At 45.5% G+C, this 23687-nt stretch overlaps 1 protein-coding gene across 1 annotated transcript in view; it reads right to left on the bottom strand.

Annotated features, from left to right (window-relative positions):
• Positions 1 to 10964, bottom strand: part of CHSY1 (chondroitin sulfate synthase 1) — a 60975-nt gene extending 50011 nt beyond the window's left edge. Inside the window, exon 1 of the mRNA XM_074354362.1 lies at positions 10131 to 10964. Coding sequence (XP_074210463.1) covers positions 10131 to 10453 — 323 coding nt within the window. The 5' untranslated portion in view covers positions 10454 to 10964. The remainder of the gene's footprint in view (positions 1 to 10130) is intronic.
• Positions 10965 to 23687: the final 12723 nt, after the last annotated feature.

Raw genomic sequence — 23687 nt, 5'->3', positions numbered from 1 at the left:
GGCATCAATGATTTCAAAGAAATGAAGAAAATGCTGCTGAAGGTGCAAGCTGCCCCCCTCCTGAGACAGAAACCAGTCAGCTTTCTTTATTTTCATAAGCAAATGTTAACTTTGCCATCAACACATTTGTTACCAGGAGCAAAGAGCTCTCACTTAATTGAAACCACAGAACATTTGCAAAGGCCGTTGCCGGAAAGCTTCAGTTTTCAATGGACTGATAACCAACTCTTGCTGAAGCACAGATAAGACAACTGAAATTGGAGAGTGCCAAGTCAGCAATCTTCCTTTCCTCCGGGCTTCTAAATGCTCTCCCTACACCAAGTTAAATCACAGTTAAGCAATGCAGCTGGCCAGCATTAGCTTCACTGGGGAATGCCTTTGCTGAGTTAGGATTTAGTAACAGTCTCCACTTCCATTCATGTCACTCTAAGAAAAACTACGTAAAATACATTTCTGTACAAAACTGCATCTATGGCATGACTAATGTCCTGGGTACACACTTATAATATACGGGTAAGCTTAAAAAGCAAGCAATAGGATACTTGTGACACAGACTAATACGGGAACAAGAGCACACATATAAAATAAAATAATATACAACCCTACCCCAAAGTGTTTACTATGGTTATTTTTGGAGAGACGATCAGAAGAGATTTGCTTTTCTTCATGTTTTCTCATTTTTTTTCAGTTTTCTGCAACAAACAGTTGTATTTAGAGTTTAGGGGGAAATTTTATTTTTAATCTAGGGCAAAGCTTTAAACTATAAAGCATCCAAACAGACAATTTTATTTGCGTAATAAAAAAATTTTTAAACTCTATCCAATGGACAAAAACTAAAAAAAAAAAAAAAATGAAGACTGAGTACGTTCTTTCACATTCTCTAAACTTCAATAGTTATATTAAGTTTTATAAATAAGAAGGGGAGATTTTTCTGAGTTCCCCCAAGTTACTATTACGTGTGTGGTCTAATGGTCACTGTGGTAAGTTTGAAAGGATTCAAATTATCAAATAACCTCAGAATGTGGAGTCAAGAAAGGAAGGGAGAATAGTTTCCCCCCTGCAGAACTGAAAGGTAACAAGAACTAAATGGATACATTTATATTCTTCCCCATGTGAATTGAAAATACTGTCAGCCATGTCAGTAAACAAAGGATGCTGCCACCAGCAAGTCATCAGCGGCTACCACCACCCCTGACAGTGATGGGAGGGAACTCAGGATGGAGAAAAGCAGGCAGCCCAGCCTCTGCTGCCACCCTCAGTGGTGCCCCCTTTGAGGGAGGGAACTCAGGATGGGAAGGAACAGGACACTGGCCCCAGACAGCTAAGGTGCACATCAAAGGCATGATCTCCATGAGCCCAGACCTTTGCACCTTCCCATACACAGAAAAGCCCTAAATTCCTTAACTTGAGATGCCTGGTTTTCTTCAATTAACAGTGATCTTTTGATGTTCCGACTACTTGGTCTCTGTTGCAAAAACTCCTGTATATCCTGGCTCCTCCCTTGCTTCTTTGGAGCAAGCAGTATCTTAGAGAGGTCTGAGAGGCCGTTTTCCCGGCTTGAGTCCTCAGAAAGTCTACCAAATAAAACATCTTTGAATTTTTTGGTTATGCTTTTTTTTTTTTCAGTCAACTCCCATTGCAGAAAGGATTTGAGACAACTTAACCAAAATGTATACAGGATGAAAAGAATAAACAAGAAAACCAGGCCAAAGAGAAACAAGCGTAGGAAAGTGGGAGGAAGGAGTGGAGGTGGCGCCTGTAGCAGGGAGGGGAGAATCCGGGTAGGGGCTGCCCGCTCAGCTCTACACTGGTGGAAGGACCTATCAGCCACCCTGGGGCCTCTGCGTCTGCTAACGTGGGGCCAAATTCAGCTGTAAGTCTTTCAGCTGGCAACCAAGAAGTCACAAGACTGTGTCCCACTCTTTAGGGGTTAAGTGAAATGATGATTCCAGATACTGAGACCTCAGGAAAATTTCTCCCCTGATCTATGGAAGAGAAGTGCGGGAAATTCATCGAGTATCCTTACAGGAAGCACAGTGTGACTGACGGAGCAGCAATCTTAGCTCATCCTCCCAAAAAAAGTACATAGAGGACAGTTCTATGCTGCCAGGCAGAGCAGCTATGAACCTGGGAGAACCCAGAGGGCTTCCCAGGCTCCCCAGGGAGGATTCAAGGCCTCTCCTGGAGCTGAAGGAGCACCCCCAGTGATAGGCAGGACGTTATAAGCCTTATTCAGCCCGGTATCTCTGGGTCTTGTTTTGGCGTGGGGAGCACTGCAGTCAGAGTACTTAGCTCCAGGTTCCCCCTTCTGTTTATGTGGTTTCCGGATATGTGGCTTCCTCTTTTAAATTCTGTCTCACTGTGTATGACCTTTTGATGTGAGCAATCTCATGTTCATTTTGGAAGGAGGTGGATAAAGATAACAGTGATCACAAGTGGTGGGGAAATTTTTTAAAAGAAAAATCAAATTAGACTCTTTACCATTAATCCTAAAAAACAGACTAAAGGTGAGAGCAAGCATTAGAGATCCTTTTTCACCCTCAATCAAGCTACTGAGGGGTGGATTACAGCCTCCCACCTCAACAATGGTCTGGGCACCAGCCCAGGAGGCAGCTCCAAGGCATTAAGAGCTAAGAGCAACCTGCCCTCTGAGCCCAGGTTCACAGCAAACAATGGTAATACTCATCAGCAGAGACCACAAATATGCCCTCTTTGAAACACAAGAATTAAAATTTGGAGTGTTAATGGCAGAAGGCAAATTCTGACCTTATGATCCATTTCCAAAGCTTCAAGTCTTGGAGAGCTACTGTATACAGTTCGTATTTTGCTGCTATACACTTAAAAGTGTAAATATGCAACTAATTCTGAATCCTGCACAACCAAAATTAGTTTTGAAATCTAATTCTAAGCAAAAAAATTTGAAGAATCAGTGTTGTTTAATGCAAACAATAAAACCAGCCTGAACCCAATTTAGCCAACTCTTTCGCAAGCCAGTCTTCCTCTGTTGAGGTGTTCCCTGGAAGCAAGCCTGCTTCCCAACTGCCAACAGCCACCCGCCACTGAGGAGTTAAGGCATGTGGGGCACTGTGCTGAGGGCATCAGACACTCAACCTCATGACAGCTCCAGGAGCTGTGAGAGGTCCCCTGACCCACATTTTACAGATGAGAAGACTGAGGCTCAAAAGCCAGGTAAGTAATTTGCCCACGAAGACAAAGCTAATAAATGTCAAAGCCAGGATGCAAGAGAAGTCTGACTTTAACACCAACACTGGCCAGCCTGTTGGCTTGTCCATCCCCACACCTGTCTCCCAGGTCATCGCCCACATTTCTTCTGCAGTCCCTCCTCTGCTGCTAAGGCTGAGAAGAGAGTCATCACAGATAAGGAGAGAAGCCTTACACCCACTTCAGCCACTTCCTCCCATTCCATCTGCCTGGCCAAGCCCTGCCCGTCAGGGACGCCTTCAGAGTCTAGGCTGGTACTGAAGGTCAGAAGACTTTACTCGAACGTTAGCTTTGAAACCTTCCTTCTGTGTTTGGGTCCCTTTGCTACTGTAAATTCTGCCCAATCATTTTCTGACATTAGGCTGGAAACACACAGAACAAAATTTAACACAAAATCAGCCTCTGTATCTAGGTAAAGATTATAAAACAATTGTCTCAATGGTATTAAAGTCTACATTTTCAATAATCCTCAAGTTTTGCAAGTTCAGAGTTGATGTCAACTCAGAACAGACTACACCTTATTTTTAATCACCCATAAAGAAACGTACTCAACTACAGAGCAAACACGGTAGCTATGAACACTTGAGAAAACGACACGGAATTAAGGTGAGATGGACAACCTCAGTACTTTTAAATCGTAACTAAGTTTCTTGTTCCTCCAGTTCCACCCAGAACCAGAAGCCAAAAAGATACTGACAATAAGTGGAGGTGCTGAACACTTACATGAATATGTGGCAGCCGGGGCCCTCACGTTAAAAATGCTGCCACCCGATTCTCCCAAGTATCACCTGGAAGCGGGGAGTCACAGTAACTGAGGAAACAATTACAGTAATCAAACACAAGTGTTAGCCCTGTATTTGGGGGCAGGAGCAACTGTCAGTTACTGAGACAAGAACGACCCTGACTTGAATCCCCAGGAAACCCCAGGTCAATATGCCATCTGTGCACAGCAGTCCTGCAGGTACCTACAATTTAACCACTCAAAACTACACTCACATTTCCTCCCAAGAGCTGTCACCTCCTTTAAAAAAAAAAAAAAAAAAACAACTGTAGTTTGTAGCTTTATTACAATTTAAGGGCTCAAAATACAGAGAAGTGCCAAGGAGAATATGAAAAGTCATTCAGCATCATGGCATGTGTATTCTTTTACACCTTCTTTTCTATGTCACATAAACACGAACATTTTACTTTACTTAATTTTTAAACAAAAGCGGTCTCATACTGGGTATACAACTTTAAAACCTACTCATTAATTCCAGTAAACATATTTCAGCCACACCATTTTTTAAAGTTAGAGAAGCAGATCCCAGTCTGGGTAAATCAGTGGAATCAGTGGTCCCCAGCTTTGCAGGACACCAAAGATACTTGAAATTTCCACTTTGGTCTTGAGCACATCTTTAAATTGCTTCGGAAAAATTTCTAGAGGAAGTGCTGCATCTCAGACCCCAGCCCCAATGAACTGTCCTTCATCACTATCCCTCCACTACCTCCGACCATTTCACGTCTCCAGGAATGTACCTGTCCCTGCCTCCAAATCTCCTGCTCATCCTTCAAGACTAAAGAAGGGAAGAGGGGTAAGTAGGAAAGTGATGAGACCTTCCTGGAGCCCCTTCATGTCAGTGCAGGCCTCTTTCTTCCATATCCACACAGTAACTAGTCCAGGCACCCTGTGGGCCCCTACCACCCAGGATTATCATCTGTTTCCTACCCTGGACGATGAACTCAGCAGGAATGGAATTATTAATCTATTTCCAATAAACAGCAGCTTTATTAACAGACGGGGAGAAGTGAAAACTGCCAACGCGGTGAAAACACAATCACGCACTGACAACTACGACGTCCTTGGAAACTTCTAACTGTCTGAAGGCATCAGGACCTGGAACCATGACATGTGACACTCAACTCACCTTCAGGATCGCAATTTTCACTAGTTTTCTCACACCCGTAATTCATAACGTGAAATGGGTTGTGCCCCAGAAGTTCACTTCCGGGTTGATGATGTGGATCACAGAAGGCTTTCAGTAAGTTTTTGCCAAATTGAATTCTATCTGAGAAAGCAAGCATGGCTCTAAACTGTTTCAAGATAAACATAGTTTACTGAGTTCAAGAAAGAAGGAGAGAACTCTGAGCGTTGCTCATTAAGGTTGGTAAAAGGAGCAGTCTACCTTCATTTAAAGCATTAGGAAAAGGCCATTAACTGGTTAAAAAAAAAAAAATCCTGCAGTAAGATTCCTTTATCTAAAGCTAGTGTTTCTCAAACTTTCTTCCCACAATTCCCTACAGACTGATGCGAGTCCTTAATGGTGCCCTTTCTCGCCCCTGGGGCAAAGAAGGGAAACCATCTACCTCTTTCCTCTGAGAAAGTAAAGAAAGAACAAACAGTTTCCCCATTTTCAACCCAGGGGAGGCAAGAATCAAGATAAACAAAAGGTGTTGGATTAACCTAGTGTTCTGGGCATAAAAATGGACTAAAGAGCTAAACATGGATGCTTTTTTCTTTTTTATCAAACCATTAATTAAAAAAAGTATAAGCAGCATCAAAACTCTCCAAGCATGAACAGGTAAGTATATGCCAAGAAATGTTTGAAATAGAAGAGTAACAAAGGGGAACTTGTCTTCCGGATATTAAAATATTATTCAACCTCCAGTAACTTCAACGGGTGGTACTGGCACAAGAACAAACAGAAAGATCAATGGAACAAAATAGGAAGTCCAAAAACATACCCAGGAATTTTGAGTATGATGAAGATGGCATTTCAAATTGGTAGGGAAATGGGAGCTTATTCAACAGATGGTCCTGAGACAATGTACCATTTGGGGGAAAAATGAGGCTAAGATGATTTGTACCCTTTCTAGAATCAGAAAAAAAAGGTAACTTAAAAAAAAAAATCTCTCCAGGGCAATAAAACTTTCTGAGCTTAGGGGAAAAAACAACCCTAAAGTCTAAAAGAAAGAAAAGAAAAAAAAAAAAAAGACTGAACTACATGAACATCTAACTTCTGCATATCAAACAATATAAGAAAAAATATGGAAAAAATATGTACTGCACCTACTAACAAAAGACACAAGGAACCCAGCTAAGAGTTCTGATGAACCGTCACTAACCAGCAAAATGAACTACTCTGCAGGAATCACAGTACCATTTTAAAGTGAAATTACCTAGAATACAAATACTTTGCAGGTGAGTAAAAAAAAAAAAAAATTATGTTTATTTGTAGAACCTCAGCTACCCAGAACCCTCGGGGAGCTCCAACACCGTAATCATTTCAGATATAAATCTTCTCTCAATTCCTTTTTAAAGTCATTACATGCGTAAGGCTAAGGATGCATCCACTTGTTCCTGTGCAAAACCAGATCTCTGCTGACTTAACCTCTTCCCCCTAAATCTATTCCTCCTCCAGCTTTCCCCATTTCAAGAAATGACATCACGACCCACCACCCTGCCTTTCAAGGAAAAAAATCCAAGAAGTCATTGTTAATTCCTCTGCCTCACCCCTATGAGCATTCGGTCAACACATCTTTAACTCCAGCCTAAGTCCTGAACCATCCCCTTCTCTCCAGCCCCAGTGCTACCACACTAGTCTCAGCCACCCTCATCTCCACTTGGACCATCTCCTAACATCTCCTTGCTCCCCTACAACCCATTCTCCACACGACAGGCAAAATTAACTTTTCAGAACATAACACAATCCTTCTTTCCCGTCTAACCCTCCAAAGGCTTCCTAATTGATTTAGCATAAAATTCCAGGAGACAATACACTCTGGCCTTGTCCTCTTTCTTTCACTGACCCTCAGGTTCCTGTCTAAGCTGGTTGCTGCCCTGTAACTTAACCAGTTCTTCCCTCTGCCTCACATGCTTATCAATGACAGTCCCACCAACGGCTCCTCATTATCAGATCCCAGCCCAGACACCACGTTCTCTGAGGCCTTCCCCAACCACCTAACAGAGAGATGACACCGCCCCACCCTGCCCTTCCCCTGTTCTATTTTCTCCACAGCACTCATCACCAGCTGAAACCCTCTTTTTAGTGTCTGTCCCATCCACTGAAACAGCAGCTCAGGAGAGCAAGCATCTTCACCCTTGTGTCCCCAACACTCAGTCTGGACCCAAGGGACCATGAATGTGTTGGTTAAACAAAAGGACAAATCCTAAGCATACTGGAACATTTTGATGAACCAGGACCCCTCCTATGAACTTAACTATGGTATCTGCTCAGTACCTAGGAAGAAGTTAGCCTTGGCCTGTCTCTGATGGGCTGTGATTTAAATTTTGTTCTGCCTGCTTGTTAAAATCTGCTTCTTGTCTGCTATCTGCTGTCACTGCACTGCTAAAATCTCTTGGTGGTCCCTCTCCCCACTTTAAGCACATGGCAGCTCTGGAAAGTAAAAATCAGTAACAATGGAGCTATTTCACTATTAAAGTGCACTACCTTTAGTGCAGATGGGTGCACCTCCCTGGATTTTTCAAAGGCTTTTTTTAAGCTCCTTTCTGGATCTCAGATAGTTACTAGTCCCTAGATCTGAATTCTAACATTTTCAATACCCTAGCATAAAAATACACCATAGTGCCATCTTCGTAAAAACACTGCCATCTCCTTCAACCCACGAGCCAAGCGATTCTTTTACTTTAATAAATAAAAACAAAAATCAGTGAGGTTTTTTTTCCTGAGGTAAAGAATGAATTTGCCTCTCAGGAGAAATGTAAAACTGAGCACACTCAGTACCAAACTAGAGTTCTACCTCGTGCTAGAAGACTTGAGCTGACTTTTTTATACTGAACTGTGCTTGAAACTTCCGATTTAAGAGCTGAGTGTGGACATCTGGCCCAGGCTGCAAAGCACAGCAAAGCCATAATCATGTTACACCCTATAACCTCCATCCCAATTTTGGCCTTCCCCGAAAGTTCCTTAAGGCTGAAATCATCTTGTGCCATCTCCTGCAGCCAGTCTAAACACAGGGTTGACAGGCTGAGAAGCAGAGGACCTTAACCAGCGAGGTAGGTCCACCCCCAGGCTCCAACTAATGTGAGTTCTTAAGATCAGAGAGATACAAAAAGAGGTAAGCTGACAGAATAGGATACGCTGCTTCCTGGTAAGGGTTTTATCAGAAAGGCAGAGTTGTCACAAACAACAGCCAGAGGGCAAATGGTGTGTTTCTACTTTCCCCTAACTGCCTTAAAGAAAATAAACAATGAGATAAAAGAGAGAGAGAGAGAGAGAGATTTAGAAAGAAAGCCAAGAGCAGAGCCTCAAGCATGGGCTTCGGGAAAAGATCATCTCCAAATGTTGGATATTAACTAGTAGGTCTCGTTTGCGTTACATTTCCTGAGCGTCACCACTGTACTAGGACCCCTAGGGGTTTGTATATGTTGATTTTGTATCTGTGAAAATGTATCTGGGGAGCAAAGAATCACACCATCTACTATTCCAACAAACACTACTCTGGTAATTGTCCCAAAGTTGTGATTTCAAAGGACTTGTCCCCAAACTGCAGTCACGTAGATTTACTTTCAAAACCATACTGTAAACAATTTATACAGCTCATCCTCAATTTCTGATGTGGATGTTTCTTTTGCCCAAAAGCACAATTCACATAAAATTCCAGGTAATTAATGGTAGACCTGGGAGAAAAGCTTGATCTCCGGGTTCCCAAATTAGTCCAATTTACAGTGCCGACATGTCTAAGCTTTTCAGGCACTCAGGACCTTTCCTGGAAGAAGCTGGGCTCTGGACTTAAACAAGACCCTAGTAGAAACACACAGGAATGGGGAATGAAAGGGCAGACTTCTATTATTCTTTCATACTCCTTTTCAATTCTTTACTTCCTCCCTTAGAAGAACATGCTTTTCCCCTCACAACATCCAATGCCTAAAAATTTAGACCAGAACTAGATTTAAAAGCTGAAATTATAAGGGTATTGGCTGTAAATCAAGAACCAACGGCAACCATCTTGGCCTTGCCCAGCAATGACTGCTCTGAAAGTCCATTCCCAGAGGACCTCCCCACACTGGTTTGTTCTGAGGCTGGATGAATCCCAACTGTCATCGGTACAGTCAGAATTTCTGCACTTCACAAGCGTAAGGTTTCCATTAAAGCCCTTTACTGAATCTACATCCTTTTTCTACCTCAAATTCATTCCAATACAAATGTGCCATTCCAAAATCACCTCTTTCTCTTCTAAAGATTACTTTGTCTAATCCTTTTGTTAATCCTGAACATGATTCCTGCCACTTTTATGACTCATATGGCCAACTAGGGGTCAGATACTGGATAACACACATCACTAAAAGGGGCTAGTTAATACCAAATCTACCATGGGCGAAGGACTACTTTTCCTAAAGGTTCTCTTTCCGTTCACTGAACAGACTGGTGTGGTTGAGTGGGCAGTGGACACCTCTGTCATTTACAGCAATGAGTCCAACAGTGAAATCTACCAGTGGAAGAGCTCTTATCAGATTAATTTACATCGGCTCCAGTTCTGCAAGGATAAAGGTGCAGACTTCAGAGAATCAAATAATAACCACCACTGTCACCGCTAACACAGGCACTATGCTAAGTTTTTCCAACAACCTTATGAGGGAAATACGTTGTCAGGCCCACTTAACAAAGGACAGGGCTTGGACATGGAAAGCTAAAGGGTCCTGCAGAAAGTCAGAGAGGACCACACCCAGAAGGCCCACCCTGGTCCGTCTAACCTCAAAGCCATTGCTCTTGAGCGCAACGCTCACCATCCCGCCTCTGACCTCTGCCGCCAATGCCCGACATCGCCCGACGGGCACCCTATTCCACAACAACCCCGGGAGCCTTGGGTCTGGGAAGCCGGTAAAGGCACGAGCCACGGGTGGACCCGCAGGGCACCCGGCTGGGATGCTGCATGCAGGAGGCGGTGCCCGGGGAGCAGGGGCTCACCTGTAGGCAGCCACAGCGCGGGTCTGCAGGTATTTTTGGGCGGTCATGACTCCCACGAAGAGAAAGTTCCTGTCGCGTGCGCTGCCATCCAGGGCTGGGCCGTGCGGCCAGAGCTGCGTCCCCCGAGCATCACCGCGCGCCCCGCCAGCCTGGGAAGCCCCAGACGCCTGCCCGGGCCGGCAACCCTCGGGGCTGGCGCGGCGCCGCGGGCCCACTCGCTTCAGCTCGGAGGCGCGGGGCAGGACGAGCCGCGAGGCCAGCACGAAGCCCAGCACGAGTCCGAGCAGCACGCTGAGCCAGGCACGCCGGCCGCGCGCGGCCATGCCCGCGCCGCTCCGCCCGCCGGGCCGCCGCCGCCGCCGCAGGCTCCGCGCGCCTTCAGCCCGCCGCCCCCGCCCGCGGAGGCCAGCCCGCCCTAGCGCCGCGAGGCTCGGCCCGGGCAGCGCCGCGGCCGCCGCGGGCCCGCCGCGCCCATCCCGGCCCCCGAGCCGCCCGCAGGCCCCGCGCCGGCGCTTTGTTCCGCACGCCCACCCCCACCGCCGCGGCCTGTGCCTTTAAGAGGGGACCATGCCCGGCGAGCGCCGGCGGCGGCTCGGGCGCGAGGCGGCGGCGGCGGCTCCTCCTGCTCGCGCGCGGGGGCGCGGGGCCAGCGCGACGGCGACGGCAGTGGCAGCGGAGCCCGAGCCCGCGTCCCGCCCTGCCCGCGTCTCCCGGCTGGCTTGGCTCCGCTGGCGCTGCGCCCGCCCCCGTCGTCTTCGTGGCCGGCGCCGCCGCTGCAGCTGCACATCCTCCGGCTTAGCTCGCCATTGCAACAGGAGCCCCTCACGTCACGCACGGCGCGTTATGAAGCGGCCCCGGCGGCGGCGGGGCCTGGCCCCTCTCGGGATCCGTCCGCGCCGCCCGATTGGCGCAAAAGTGAATGGGGGGCGGTTCACGTGGCCAAAGTTTGACGAAAAAAAAAAAACCCTCCAGACGGGCTCGGAGTCCGCCCCGCCCCGCCCCGCCCCGCCCGGCCTGCGCGGTCTGCGGCGGGGCCGCCGGGGCGGAGGGGGCGTGGGGCCGGGCTCGGCGCCTGCAGGGGCCCGGACCGCGGCGCCCAGCAGCCCGTTATCCGCCCGGCGACCACGCCCCCGCTGGCCCGCGTTCGGACGCCCGGCGGCGGCGCCCAGCACCCGCCCAAGGGGCATCTCCTCCGAGGGGCAGTGCCTGTTGGCCGCCTGGTTCTGCAAGATGCGTCGGCAGCGTGAATTTTAGGAGGGATTTTTGAAGAAAGGGCTTCTTAGTCCCCAGACTCTCCACGAACCACTCGTTCTTCCTGCATAGTCTGTCCTCAAATAAACCCCACTGCCCACGCCCTGCCCTCCAGCCAGGCGGACCTCACCGGCTACCTTCCTCGCGTCTTCTCGATTCACACTGTATCTTTGTTCCCGCCGCCGTGTGGGCAGGAGTGAGCACGTATAGAATAAACAGTTCAGGAGCCGTTTGAGACGTGCACGCTTGGAGAGTGAACCGTGAATTCAGTTACCTTGTTCCCTGCCACTAGCTTCTAAGCTAAAAAAAAAAGGCTTACTTGATGTCCAAGCTCCTAACAGTACTAGCATTTAATGGATGTTGAAGAAATGGTAGGTGATGCTAATACTGTTTTATTTATATTCTATGTGGGCAGATACTCAGCTAGTATCTCTAATCTGAATCTTTGTCAATATTTTAACATAGTCTGTCCATAAAAGTGGTGTGGATTTCTAAAGACAGGTTTTGAGAACCGGCTTCTCTATGATGGATTTTTTTTTCTTCTTTTCTTTTTTATTTTTCGTTACTGAAGTGTCGTCAGTTTACAGTGTGTCAATTTCTGGTGTACAGCATAATGTTTCAGTCGTACATATATGTACATACATTCATTTTCATATTCTTTTCATTACAGGTTACTACAAGGTAATGAATATAGTTCCCTATGCTATACAGAAGATATTCATTTTTTAAAAATCTATTTTATATATAGTTGTTAGTATTTGCAAATCTCAAACTCCCAAAGGTATCTCTTCCCATCCCCTTTCCCCCTCGGTAACCATAAGTTTACTATGTCTGAGTCTTTTCTGTTTTGTAGATGTTATGATGGATTTTAAATTTTATGCTTTTCCCCTTAAAAAAAAAAAAAAAGAAAACTCTGCTAAGGCAATAAAAGCTGAGAAAGCACCCTTACAACAAACGTTTGTACAGAGAAATATTAGTCTTGTTACTTAGTCGCAGTGTATTGGGGTTTTTTAAGTGAAACTCCTGGAGACTAAGTTATTTTCCTGGGCCTGACATCTTCCCTTCATTTAATCAAATGAACCCAGGAATGAGGGACAGAAAATCAGCATGCATGGAATAATTCTTGGGTTTTTCTTCATTGCTAAAATGACCAAATGATTGAAATATTACCCAATTTAAAGTGCCACCTTGTGGAAGATACAGATACCATCTCTGCAATTGAATGGTGGTCACTCTTGTTTATTCTTTGAGTATCACCACTTTCTTTGGCATTTGTGATTTATGTCAGAAATAGTTCATTGCCCACCTTCCCACAGACTCCCTCCCTAAGAGGTGATCCACATCTAAAAATAAAATACTCATTATGCAGTGAATACAGGATTCCAACAGTGGTCTTGAGAAAAATACAGAACACATAACCATGAATTACAGGCTCTAAAACCACCCAAAGGGGTTTCCAGTAAGACCATAAGCCACAAATGCCGAGTAGTCACCAGATCCCCCAAATTCAGCAACAGCCCCATAATTCACAATGATTTCCATAAAGCACAAATCTGGCAAAATACAAATGTTCAATTTCATGACATAATGATTTCTGTATTTTCTAATCTGCTTTAAACTTCTCTATTTCCTCATCTAGACTAAAATCTGATGAAAAGTACATAAATGTGTGATGGCAGTTAACATTCTGAGGATGCTAAATGTCTTGTCCGCCTTCGTTTCCTGGCTGCTGGATGTCCCTCAGTTCCTAGGTCAGCAACCTCGCCTGTCCACAGGCAGACTCAGCAGGAATGCCCCCTCAGTAATGTAGAGAGAATACCCTATGCTCCATGAAGCCCGAAGGTTTAAAGCACGTGGGTCAAGGAGAATACTACAAAGGTGAAGTCCTCCCAGGAAGAGCGGGGGGATGCCAGGCTAAGGGAGGACTTGAGGAGAAGAGGGAAACTGGGGATCTGTAGACGTCAGCCAGGGGCTCCAGGAACCTTCACACTGAGGCAGGGGCAGCTTCCCAGGCGCAGTCTGCCGGGGGTGAGGGGTGGGGAGCTCCTGCACAGCTGGACGGTCTGGCTGAGGAATTTCTCCTGGGGAGAGACCCAAACGTGTCCCATTAAGGGCCCTCTCAGAGGCCTGGATCAGGAAGCAGAGCTGTCCTAGTTGAGAAATTTCACAACTGGAGGCAAATGCCGGGACCGAGGACTTTGGTGACAGCCAGAGGCCCAAACAGTCAGACGTCTAAGTAAGCCCAGCATGGAAGTCCATCCAGAGACCGGCCCCACTGACTCCAACACAGCCAATACCAGCAAGGATCTGGGAGAATGGCGTGCATCAGAGCCCCTGCCCCCCAGTACACACACACACACACACACACACACACACACACACACACCCTCTCTGAAACCCTCTCAAGGTTGGGGCAGCTCCTCACTCCCCACATCTTCCTCTCCTTGATTTATCTTTAAAGGTGAGAAGTCCAGTTGATCAGATTTCTTAGGCATTTCAACTGAGGAAACTGAGGAAAGAGCTTTTGTCAAAGTAGCTGCACCAGAAATGCTCGCTGTTCAGTTGAGGGAGTCATTGACCACATTTCTTGTTTGAAAAAGGAGTGGTGTTCACTATGATCAGACAGAGTCTGTCTCAGTAAGGAAGACCCCTAATGGCACACAGCCCACCCAGGAGGGGCCTGGGCTGGATCAGGGATACCGAGTCATGGTTCTGGGCTTCCTTCTGCACTGAGCCAGTTCCCTCTGGACCAGCTGCGCCTCCCCCTCAGGGTCTCAGTTTCCTTGTCTCTAAATGAGTCTTTCCACTAGATCATGTTAAAAGTTCCTCCTTAGTGATTCTAGACGGATGATTATAAATTTGTTCAAAAAGGCCACATCCTCTAACTTCCTTTCCATTTCCATGCGTGTGATTCCTCATGACACACAATTAAAATTCATCTCTACCTACGTTACCAAACACTTTCTCACAAATTGCAACTCTGTTCCCACACATACTGCATTTTTATCCTGTTCCTAATACATTGAACGCCTGTTGCAGGTATAACATTTCAAATAATTTGCAGCAATTTCTTGGAAACCCTCAGTAAATACCTCAATTGTTTGTTGGCAGCAAGCCTGAACAACCGACCGAGTTCCCTGTAAGGGCTTCTTTAAAGACACAGCTCCTGGATTCCTGCCTCAGGCGGGGGCCCTGCAAAAAGTGGTAATAATTTTTTAAAACCTTTAAAGATGCCTCTTTTTAAGAAACAGCAAATGCAAAGTGGGGAGTTATAATAATCCATCCTTTCAGAAGCTCTGTTCATTGTCTGCAAAGGAGAAAATCTATAATGACCATTTTACTAATATTACCACTTAACTTCTATTAACCCAATAAAACTTCACTTTATTATTAATGCTGCTATTAAACTGACATTTAAGGTCCTCATTAGCTAATGAACTTTATTCGGACTTCCCTTTTATTTGCAGCATTTCCAGCTAGATGCAGGAATGGGCAAGTGATTATGGTTTATGTTCTGGCTCCAGACTCTAGTAGATCTGACATTGGTTGTTCCAGAATGTTCTTCATGCTTCCTCGGTCTGCTTATCAGTTCTGTCCATTCTGTCCATCAGATATTGAGCGTGTGTGTGTGTGTGTGTGTGTGTGTGTGTGTGTGTGTGTGTTTCTCACACAAGTGCATGTGTATATGGGAGAGAGACCGAGAGAAGTTTAGCACTACTCTGTATGCTGGCCGGATGGGATGTAACCTTACTAACTGGAAAACGTTGGCTGCCGCCAGCACAGGCATTATTGGGAAACTGCCCAAATGTTCTCTGGAAGATAACCTCACTGCAGAGACTGGGGACAGTTTGCTTCTAGCCTAAGACTTAATCCTTGTGTAGCAGAGAAGTTTGCCTTTCCCATCTGTTGCCAAGAAATGCCATTAATCTTTAAAGCAGTGCCAGAGTTTCCACAGCTGGAGAGTTTGCACAGAGACAAAGCTTCCATTCCTCAGGAGGGAAGGGGGCCCTCCATCAGAACCCAGGCGCTGGTCAACTGGCCTGCAGCATCACCACCTGAGGGCCGCACACGGTGGTGGTCAGGCTTGGGCGCCTCGTGGAAATGCTCCAAATGTGCAACTCAAACTCTCTTTGTTTTACTTGAGGCCTAATGAGGCATAAAATTGCCTGAGGGAAAAAAAATTCAAGCTGCAGAAGAAGGTTTAAGTTCCAAACTGAGGCAGCAGAAATTCAGATCCAGAAACACATTAAGTACAACACGATGAGAAGACGTCGGAAGACCTGCTAGATGACCCCAGTTCCTTGAGCTTTCACGCACCTTGTTGTCATGCTGTCGGGCCTGGGCTAGGGCCATCCAGGGCTGGGTGATAAGGGTTGTTATCAGACACGGCAGTAAGGCCTTTCCGGGAGTTTAAACTCCGTGGGATGAGCCATTCTGCTGTGGAGTCTGGAGAAAGAGGCTCTCCAGCAGGCTGGGGGGAGAGCAGAGTCCGACCACCCATTTGGAGGGCAATTTGATCAAAATGGCAAATTACAAACGCATTTACTTTTGACCTAACAATCCCACTCCTGAGAAGTTTTCCTCCAGTCATACCAGTACAGAACGACGCTTCTACAGGGTTATTCTCTGACACATTAATTGTGGTAGTAAAAGATTAGACCCGCGTCCGTTTAGTGGGGAGTAGGGGAGGAATCGCTTCCGTATCCAACGGAGAATGAGCTGCTCTGCGGATGTAAAACAGGGCGAGGAAGCGCTTTCCCTTCTGAGCTGGAGAGAGTGCCGCTCGGTACAGGACGGAAAGCAGAGAGAATAAGAATTTTGCTAGTTTGTTTTTTTTTTTTTTAATAACAACACTAGAAGAATGCACAAGAAATAAAAGTGAGACCTGCAAAGGGCGTGCTGGTTGAGACATGTGCGTGAGAGTTTCCGATGGATACTGTTAAACATCTGTCTGATTTTTTACTATGTGAGTCTATTATCTATCCCAAAAAAGTACCAATTTCCCGCAAGTCAAAGCTCTAAAATACTACTAACACAGCATCGACCACTGAGACTGTAGATTCTTCCTGAGAGCTTATTCGGTGCAACTGGTCTTGTTTAACGGAAGTGGAAACTGGAGCCCGGAGAGAAGAAACCCAGGAGCCACACAGGGAGGGCTGTCAGCAATCAGCCAGCAACCCCGCCCAAAACGCCTCAGGCTGTAGACAAGATTCCCCCGAATATTTTTTTTTCCAGTTTTGTCTCTTACCCTTTAGCAACTGGTTAAAATGAAAATTTCAGAGATCTAACTGAACTTTTACTTTCCAGTTTCCTTGGCATATCATTATGTGTTCTCCCAGCAGGGAAATATTATTGAACCTTATCAAACCAGCCAAAGGCCTGTATTTCTTCAGAATCTCATTCTCCACTTGTTTTATACTGGCTCCTCCTTGTATTTGATTCATGAATCTTCCATAATCTTAGAGCCTCATGCCGTGTCTTGTTTTTCCTTCCTTAAGCATATGAAAGTATCAATCTTTCAACAGTTTCCTGAACTATTGTATTAAACACAGGAAAGCAAAGGGCAGTGCTAGAACTTTGTGACAATGGCGCCCTCTTGTGGTATGTAGCTGTTCCTGTTAAGTGAAGGTCAGTAATCCTTGAACTCAGAATAATGGTCAGATATTTTATTTTATGGTTAATGATAACCTGTTTCTAATTATCACCTTTACCAGCATTTTGCAAAGTGATATCCCGGTCTTGAGTTTGTGGCTAACTAGCTGGTGACACCGTGAAATGAGCGGAATTGAACTAAACGGTTAGCTAGAATGCTTCTTGAAACTGAGTGAGAAACTCCGGGGGAGTGTAGGTTTAACAAGGACCTCTCCCTGTGATTCTGATACCCAGATAGTTTTGAGAGCCGTAGATCGCTGCTTTCTTGTGGGAAATGGGTCCATTTACCCATCAGATGAAAAGTATCAGCCAGTGTAAACTGACTGTATATGGGAGATTTCCTTTTGCATCTGCCTGGGGTTGCCGGCCATAGACAGGTTCTTACTGGAGAGGCTGTCTGCAGGCCCTGGAGGTCCAAATGTTTTCTTTGCAGTTCTCAAAAAGCCACCTTTAATCCTTTTGCACTCACACAAACTGTCAGTGGCATAGTCATCTGCATACAGTGTTTGCCTTGGTTGTGTCCCCCCAAGAAAGGCCCCAGTCCCTGCCCACAGCTGAATTCAGAGGGCACTCTGAAAATATGCCCTCTTGCCTAGCAAATGCAAGAGAAGTTTCATAGATTATATGTTTTTTTAATCACAGACTGGAAGTGACCTTGAGATACAGTTGGCCCTGCTGCCAGACGTTTCAGTGATGTTGAAGTAAACAGAAGGAAATTGACTGAAGTAGCAATAATCTGTTTTCTGCTTTATGCTTTCCAGGTGTTGTGACATTTGACAATCAACGTTTTGTTTGGTTATATGAGAAATAAACACTTAGCAATTGCAAAATACATTTTATTTCTAAATATTTGATGGTAATAAAGCCAAGTGCCTCAGTTATAAGAGGGTCAACGTCGGAAGCAAGGGTGAAAAACTGCATTACATGGGCTCGGACATGGGAGCTGCTCATGACACTTGCCTGGAACATAAAAGTTTTGTGATGTCAAGTGATCAAAACTAACAGAGACTCAAAGATTCCCTAGAGAGCTCTGACCCCTACCAGAACCACCTGTGCCATCAGGGTCCAGTCAGGGGATAGAAACCTCGCCAGTCATTTGAACAGAAAGAATTTTTAGAAACAGTGTTGTTGATGTCTAACTGATATACAAGAAACTGCACATTTCAAATTTGCTATTTGGTAAGTTTTTGTAAATGTATATACCAGTAAAACCACCATCGCTGCTATGGTCTGAAGGTTTGTGTCCCTCCATATTCATATGTTGAAATCCTAACCTCCAAGGTGATGGTATTAGGAGATAGGGTTGTGGGGAGGTGACTTGGTCATGTTGGTGGAGCCTTCGTGAATGGGGTTAGTGCCCTTATAAAAAGCACCCCGTGGAGCTCCCTAGCTCCCTCCCTACGTGAAGACACAATGAGAAGTATGAGACTTGGACGAGGGCCCTCACCTGGCCATGCTGACATCAAGATCTCAGCCTTTCAGCCTCCAGAACTGTGAGAAATACATTTCTGTTGTTGATAAGCTACCCAGTCGGTGGTATTTCGTTATAGCAGTCCAAACGGACAAAGACAACCACTATCAAGACAGTGAACTCTGTCATCCCCCAAAGTTACTCCCTCCCTGCCCCCAAACTCTATCTCAGGCAACCGCTGATCACGATGGACTAGTGTGCATTTTCTAGAGTTCTGTAGAAGTGGAATCCTACAGTAGGTACTTTTTTCCACCTGGCTTCTTTCACACATGTTAATAATTTTGAAATCCATCCATGTCGTTGCATGTATCAGTGGTTCATTCCACTTTATTTGCTGAGTAGCATTCCATTCTATGAACATACCAGAATTTATCCATTCACCTGCTGATGGACATTTGCACTGGTTTCGATTTAAGCTACTACATGGGAAGTTGCTATGAACATTCATGTGCAAGTCTTTGCATGGACACGTGCTTTCATTCCCCTTAGGCAAGCGCTTATGAGAGGAATGACTGGGTTATGCAGTAGTGTGATTTAACTTTTTAAGAAACTGCCAAACCTTCTTCCATTTTTTTTCTATCTGCAGTGTGTGAGAATCCCAGCTCTTCCACAACCTCACCAACACTCGGAATAGTGAGTCACTTTAGCCTTTTAAATAAATATGTAGTAGAATCTCATGGTTGTTTTTATTTTGGTTTTTTCCTAATGACTAATGAGGCTGAACATCTTTTCATGTGCTTATTACCCATCCACATGTCTTCTTGGTGAACTGTCTATTCAAAGCTTTTGCCCATTAAAAAAAAAAATTGGATTGTTTTCTTATTCTTGAATTTTGAGAGTTCCTTATATCATCCGAATTAAAATCCCTTACAATATATTCTATTTTGCCCTTTTCATTTTTTAACTGTTTTTTTTTTCTTTCTGGGTTTCATTTTGCATTGTTTCTGTGGCGCTGCCTTCAAGTTCACTAGCTGCTTCTCTACAGTGTTTAATCCCATCCCATGTCAATGCCATCCAGTGTGTTTCAACTCAGGCGCTGTGGTTTTCGTTGCTAGAAGTTTCACTTGTGTCTTTAACAGTTATATCTTCCATGTCTCTACTTAACCTTTCAAACACATGAAATACAGTTATAGTAACAGTTTGCGTGTTCTTCTCTGCCAATTCTAACACCTTTGTCAACTGTGAATCCATTTCAGCCGCTTTCTCCTCATTATGGGCTGTGTTTTCCTGCCTCTTTGCATGCTGGGTAATCTTTGGATGGCAGAGATTATGCATCTTACCTCACTGGCTGCTGGGTATTTTTGTATTCCTATAAATCTTGAGTTTCGGTCTGGGATGCAGCCAAGTCCCTCGGAAGTAGTTTGATCCTTTCGGGTCTTGCTTCTATGGTTTGTTAGGCAGGTTCAGGGAGATGCTCAGTCCAGGACCAACTGTTCTCTGCTCCTGAGGCGAGACTTCCTTGAGTACTTTACCCAGCGCCTTGTCAATGACTAGACTTTCCAGTCTGGCTGGTGGGAGCAGGCACTATTCCCGGCCCTATGTGGCTGCCAGATACTATTCCTTGGAGTTCTTTGGGAGTTTCTTTTCCCAGTCTTGAATAACATTCTCATGTGCATCTGCAGATTGGGATTCTGCCAATATCTGAGGGGGACCCTCTGCAGAATTCCAGAGTTCTCCCTGGGTACAGTTCTCTTTTTCCTGGTGCTCTCTCCTGCAAACTCTAGACACTTGGGTCGCCCCCAACTTCAGCTGTCTTTTCGATGTTAGGAGTCAGCAAGGTTCCACCAGGGTTTTGCTCTTCCTGTACCACATCCTGGAAACTCTATGAAGGCGGAAATCTGGAGCAACCCCATGTCCATCATGTTTCTTCCCATCTCTCTAGGATCAGCGTCTTTCATCTTGACCTACCCCCCTCCAAGGGTCCTGACTGACTTTCCACACTTTGAATGGAGGGGTCTGGTTTCTTTGGTGTTGGTCTCAAATGGAAAAATGTACAGAGCCCCTCCCTACTACACAACAGGTAAGACCTCATGACGCAGGATTTTACACAGAGTAAGGGCCCACACGCAGCATCCCAGCAAGTTTGGAAAGCCAGGATTTTAAAATCACAGAATACTAAAATTTGATTTCCTGTAACTGGTTACATATAGTCTTACAAATAGGGAGCAGTAATGGTAGGAAGGACCTTGGAGATGTAGTTAGACCCACCCCCATGCTCAGGAGAGAGAGGCCACCCTGGCCCACAGCAGCACGGTGGAGTGCGGAGGAGCTGGCCCTGAAATCCAGCCTTCCCGGCTCCCAGTCCTGTGCTCTGCCTCCTACACTGGCCGTGCAGGAGGAGGGGCAGAGTGTGTCAGCTGAGCCTGCCCGCCCCACGCAGGCTCAGCTCCAAGGCTGCACAGCACATCAGTAAGGCCTTGTTTCCATCCGAGGATTTGCAGTTGGGGATGGTTGGCTGCTACTTCATTTATTTAAAAAATTTTTTGTCTTAAATATTTTATTTATTTTGTTTGGTTTGCAGGAGGTTAATTAGGTTTGTTTTGTTTGTTTATGTATTATTTGTTTGCTTGTTTATGTATTTGTTTGTTTATGTATTTATTTATTTAAATTTATTTATTTAAATAGAGGTACTGGGAATTGAACCCAGGCCCTCATGCGTGCTAACCACGCGCTCTACCACTGAGCTCTACCCCCACCCCTGTTGCTACTTTACGGCAGGAGAGTAAGGGGTAGAAATGAGTAAGCGTAGCTGACTAACCCCTCCAGTGGGCCGCCGGGCTCTTCTTTCCCTCTCCCCTACCCCACACTCATCTTCAGTTCATGTGTTGACTCTCAACAGGCCATGTAGCTTTAGGCAAATTATAACCTCACTCTGGACCTCAATTTCTCCTTCAAAAAGTGAGAAGGTTGGGAAAAGATGACTGGTATTGCCAGTTCTACCACTGGTGAGACCAGGAGTTGACAGTTTTCTTCATCCCAACCCCCCACCCCCACACACGTGCACACACACACGCATGTGCACATGTAGAACTCTGAAATAATTTGTTGACTAAGTCACTTGACCAACTGGAACCAGCAGAAAAGCCTCTCCAAAATTTCAGTTTTCCAACAGCTCATTCAGTCATTCTGCCCTGATGCAGCCCCCATACCTGAGCTACAGACATGGAGACACTGCTTTCCCTGCGGGAGCTCGCAGCCACATCCCACCAGGACAGCGGGCTTGTAATCAGTGAGGGGTTGATCTGCTCAGTTACACTGGCCTCTTAAACTTGGTGTATGTCAGGACCCCTTTGGGGATACACAGTATCCAGTGGGTATATATGCCTTTTTTTTTCCTAGAAGGAAACAAAGTGTTCATACAGTCAAGGAAATGGTCTAGAGGGAGGCCGATACTTTTCATTTTATGCTTCTCTGAACTGTTTTTATTTTTTAACAATACAGGTTTGTTTGGGTTTTTTTTGGTGGGGGGAGGTAATTAGGTTTATTTATTTACTTTAATGACAGTGCTGAGGAGTGAACCCAGGACCTCGTGCATGCTAGGCACGCACTGTCACCGAGCTGTACCCTGCCCCTTTAACAATATGTATTATCCTCTCTCCCTTTCAATAGCAGTTATGCGAGCAGTGCAATTATGGGCTGGTTTTTTTTCTTTATACTGTTGGTATTATAAGAACCTCATTAGTATCAAAATCGGCAAACGTGCAACAAAGCGTAACAAATAGAAGCCACTCCTGCCTTTAGAAGGCCAGACAATAACGTCCTTGTTTACACTAACCCACGTATTCAGGTCACACTGTTTTGCCCTTTGTCCCACATACAGTCTGTCTACGGGTATGTCCATCTGGATTCATCTGCAAAAGCAAACTTTTTTTTTCCTTCTCTCACTCTGCTCCTCATTTCAGCGTCCCCGAGCTGTGTATATGGCTCCACGCCCAAGTCTCCAAATCAGAGATACAACAATTATCCTAGGCCCCTCCTGTCCCACACTCGTGCGTCTGATTTGGCATAAATCCAACTACATTTTCATTCCTCTTCATCCTCACAACTGCAGTTTCTCCAGCTCTTCTATCTCCAACCTCACCCTGTTCCCAGCCACCCACATTCCATATCAATCTCCCTCTGAATCTCTAAAATATGGATCGGGTCATGTCTCTTTCCCTGTTTTAACCTCACTAACTGCTCCCAATGGCCACCTATAAAACCTAATCATTTTCTCACTCCACTTCTTAACCTTATTTTATGTTCCAAGCACCCTAGAGTATTTTTACCTCCTAGAACCCAGAACATACACTCATGCCTTCCTAACTTTCTATAGGACATTTCCTATAAAACTTTTCCCTTTTATCTACCATTAGACTCCTCCCTAAAATCCAGCTCAGGCATCATTTTCTCCCCTGGAGCCGTCCCCAAGTCCTCTGGCTAGGACTGTTTTCTTCTTGCACACTCTCAGTGATCTCTGCGTCATTCCTTCTCAGAACTGACTATAACCACTTTATAACTACCTGTGTACCAGTCTATCTCCTCCTGCAGACTGAGACCTCTCTAAGACCAGGAACGGGGCTGTATTTCCCCTCGGGATCTCCAGAACCGAGAACAGATTCTGGCACAGAATCAGCTCTAGATAAGTATTTCTTGAATGCTGGTTTAATTATTAAAGGCAGACCATTAATTCCTCTGCGAGGCTGCATTTCCAGCTAAATGATTCTTCACCCTGTCATCACCTCTGCCCACACCATTACTGTCCATGGGTGGAAGCATACACTCACCAAACAACTGAGTCAAACAGACATTTCTGCATCCAGGGTCTTCGTGTCCCAGAGACACGAGGAAGGATGCACAGTGGCGGTGACTGATGTAGCTCTGCTTACGTGAGAGAAGAATTAACATTCACTGGGGAACCTACTATGTTCCAGGTAGTGTGAATGAACCTCTCCCTATGTTGTCTCATTTTATTCTGAAACTCTGAGAGGAAAAGTTTATATTCCCCATCTTATAGAGGAAAAAACAGAAGTTTCATATTAAGTGATTTGCTAAGGTTCTCATAGTCAAGAGCACCTGCCTCCTATGTCTCTACGGCCAACTGATCTCCAATAGGAGTACCACGATCACTCACTGAGAAAAGAACAGTCAACAAAAAATGGTGCTGGGACAGTTGGATATCTACATGAAGCTGGATCTTGACC

The sequence above is a fragment of the Camelus bactrianus genome, chromosome 27, assembly GCF_048773025.1.
Source record: "Camelus bactrianus isolate YW-2024 breed Bactrian camel chromosome 27, ASM4877302v1, whole genome shotgun sequence".
In the NCBI taxonomy this organism is placed as follows: Eukaryota; Metazoa; Chordata; class Mammalia; order Artiodactyla; family Camelidae; genus Camelus; species Camelus bactrianus.
Note: the sequence above shows the minus strand (reverse complement) of the source record. Positions and strands in the feature narration are given on the sequence as shown.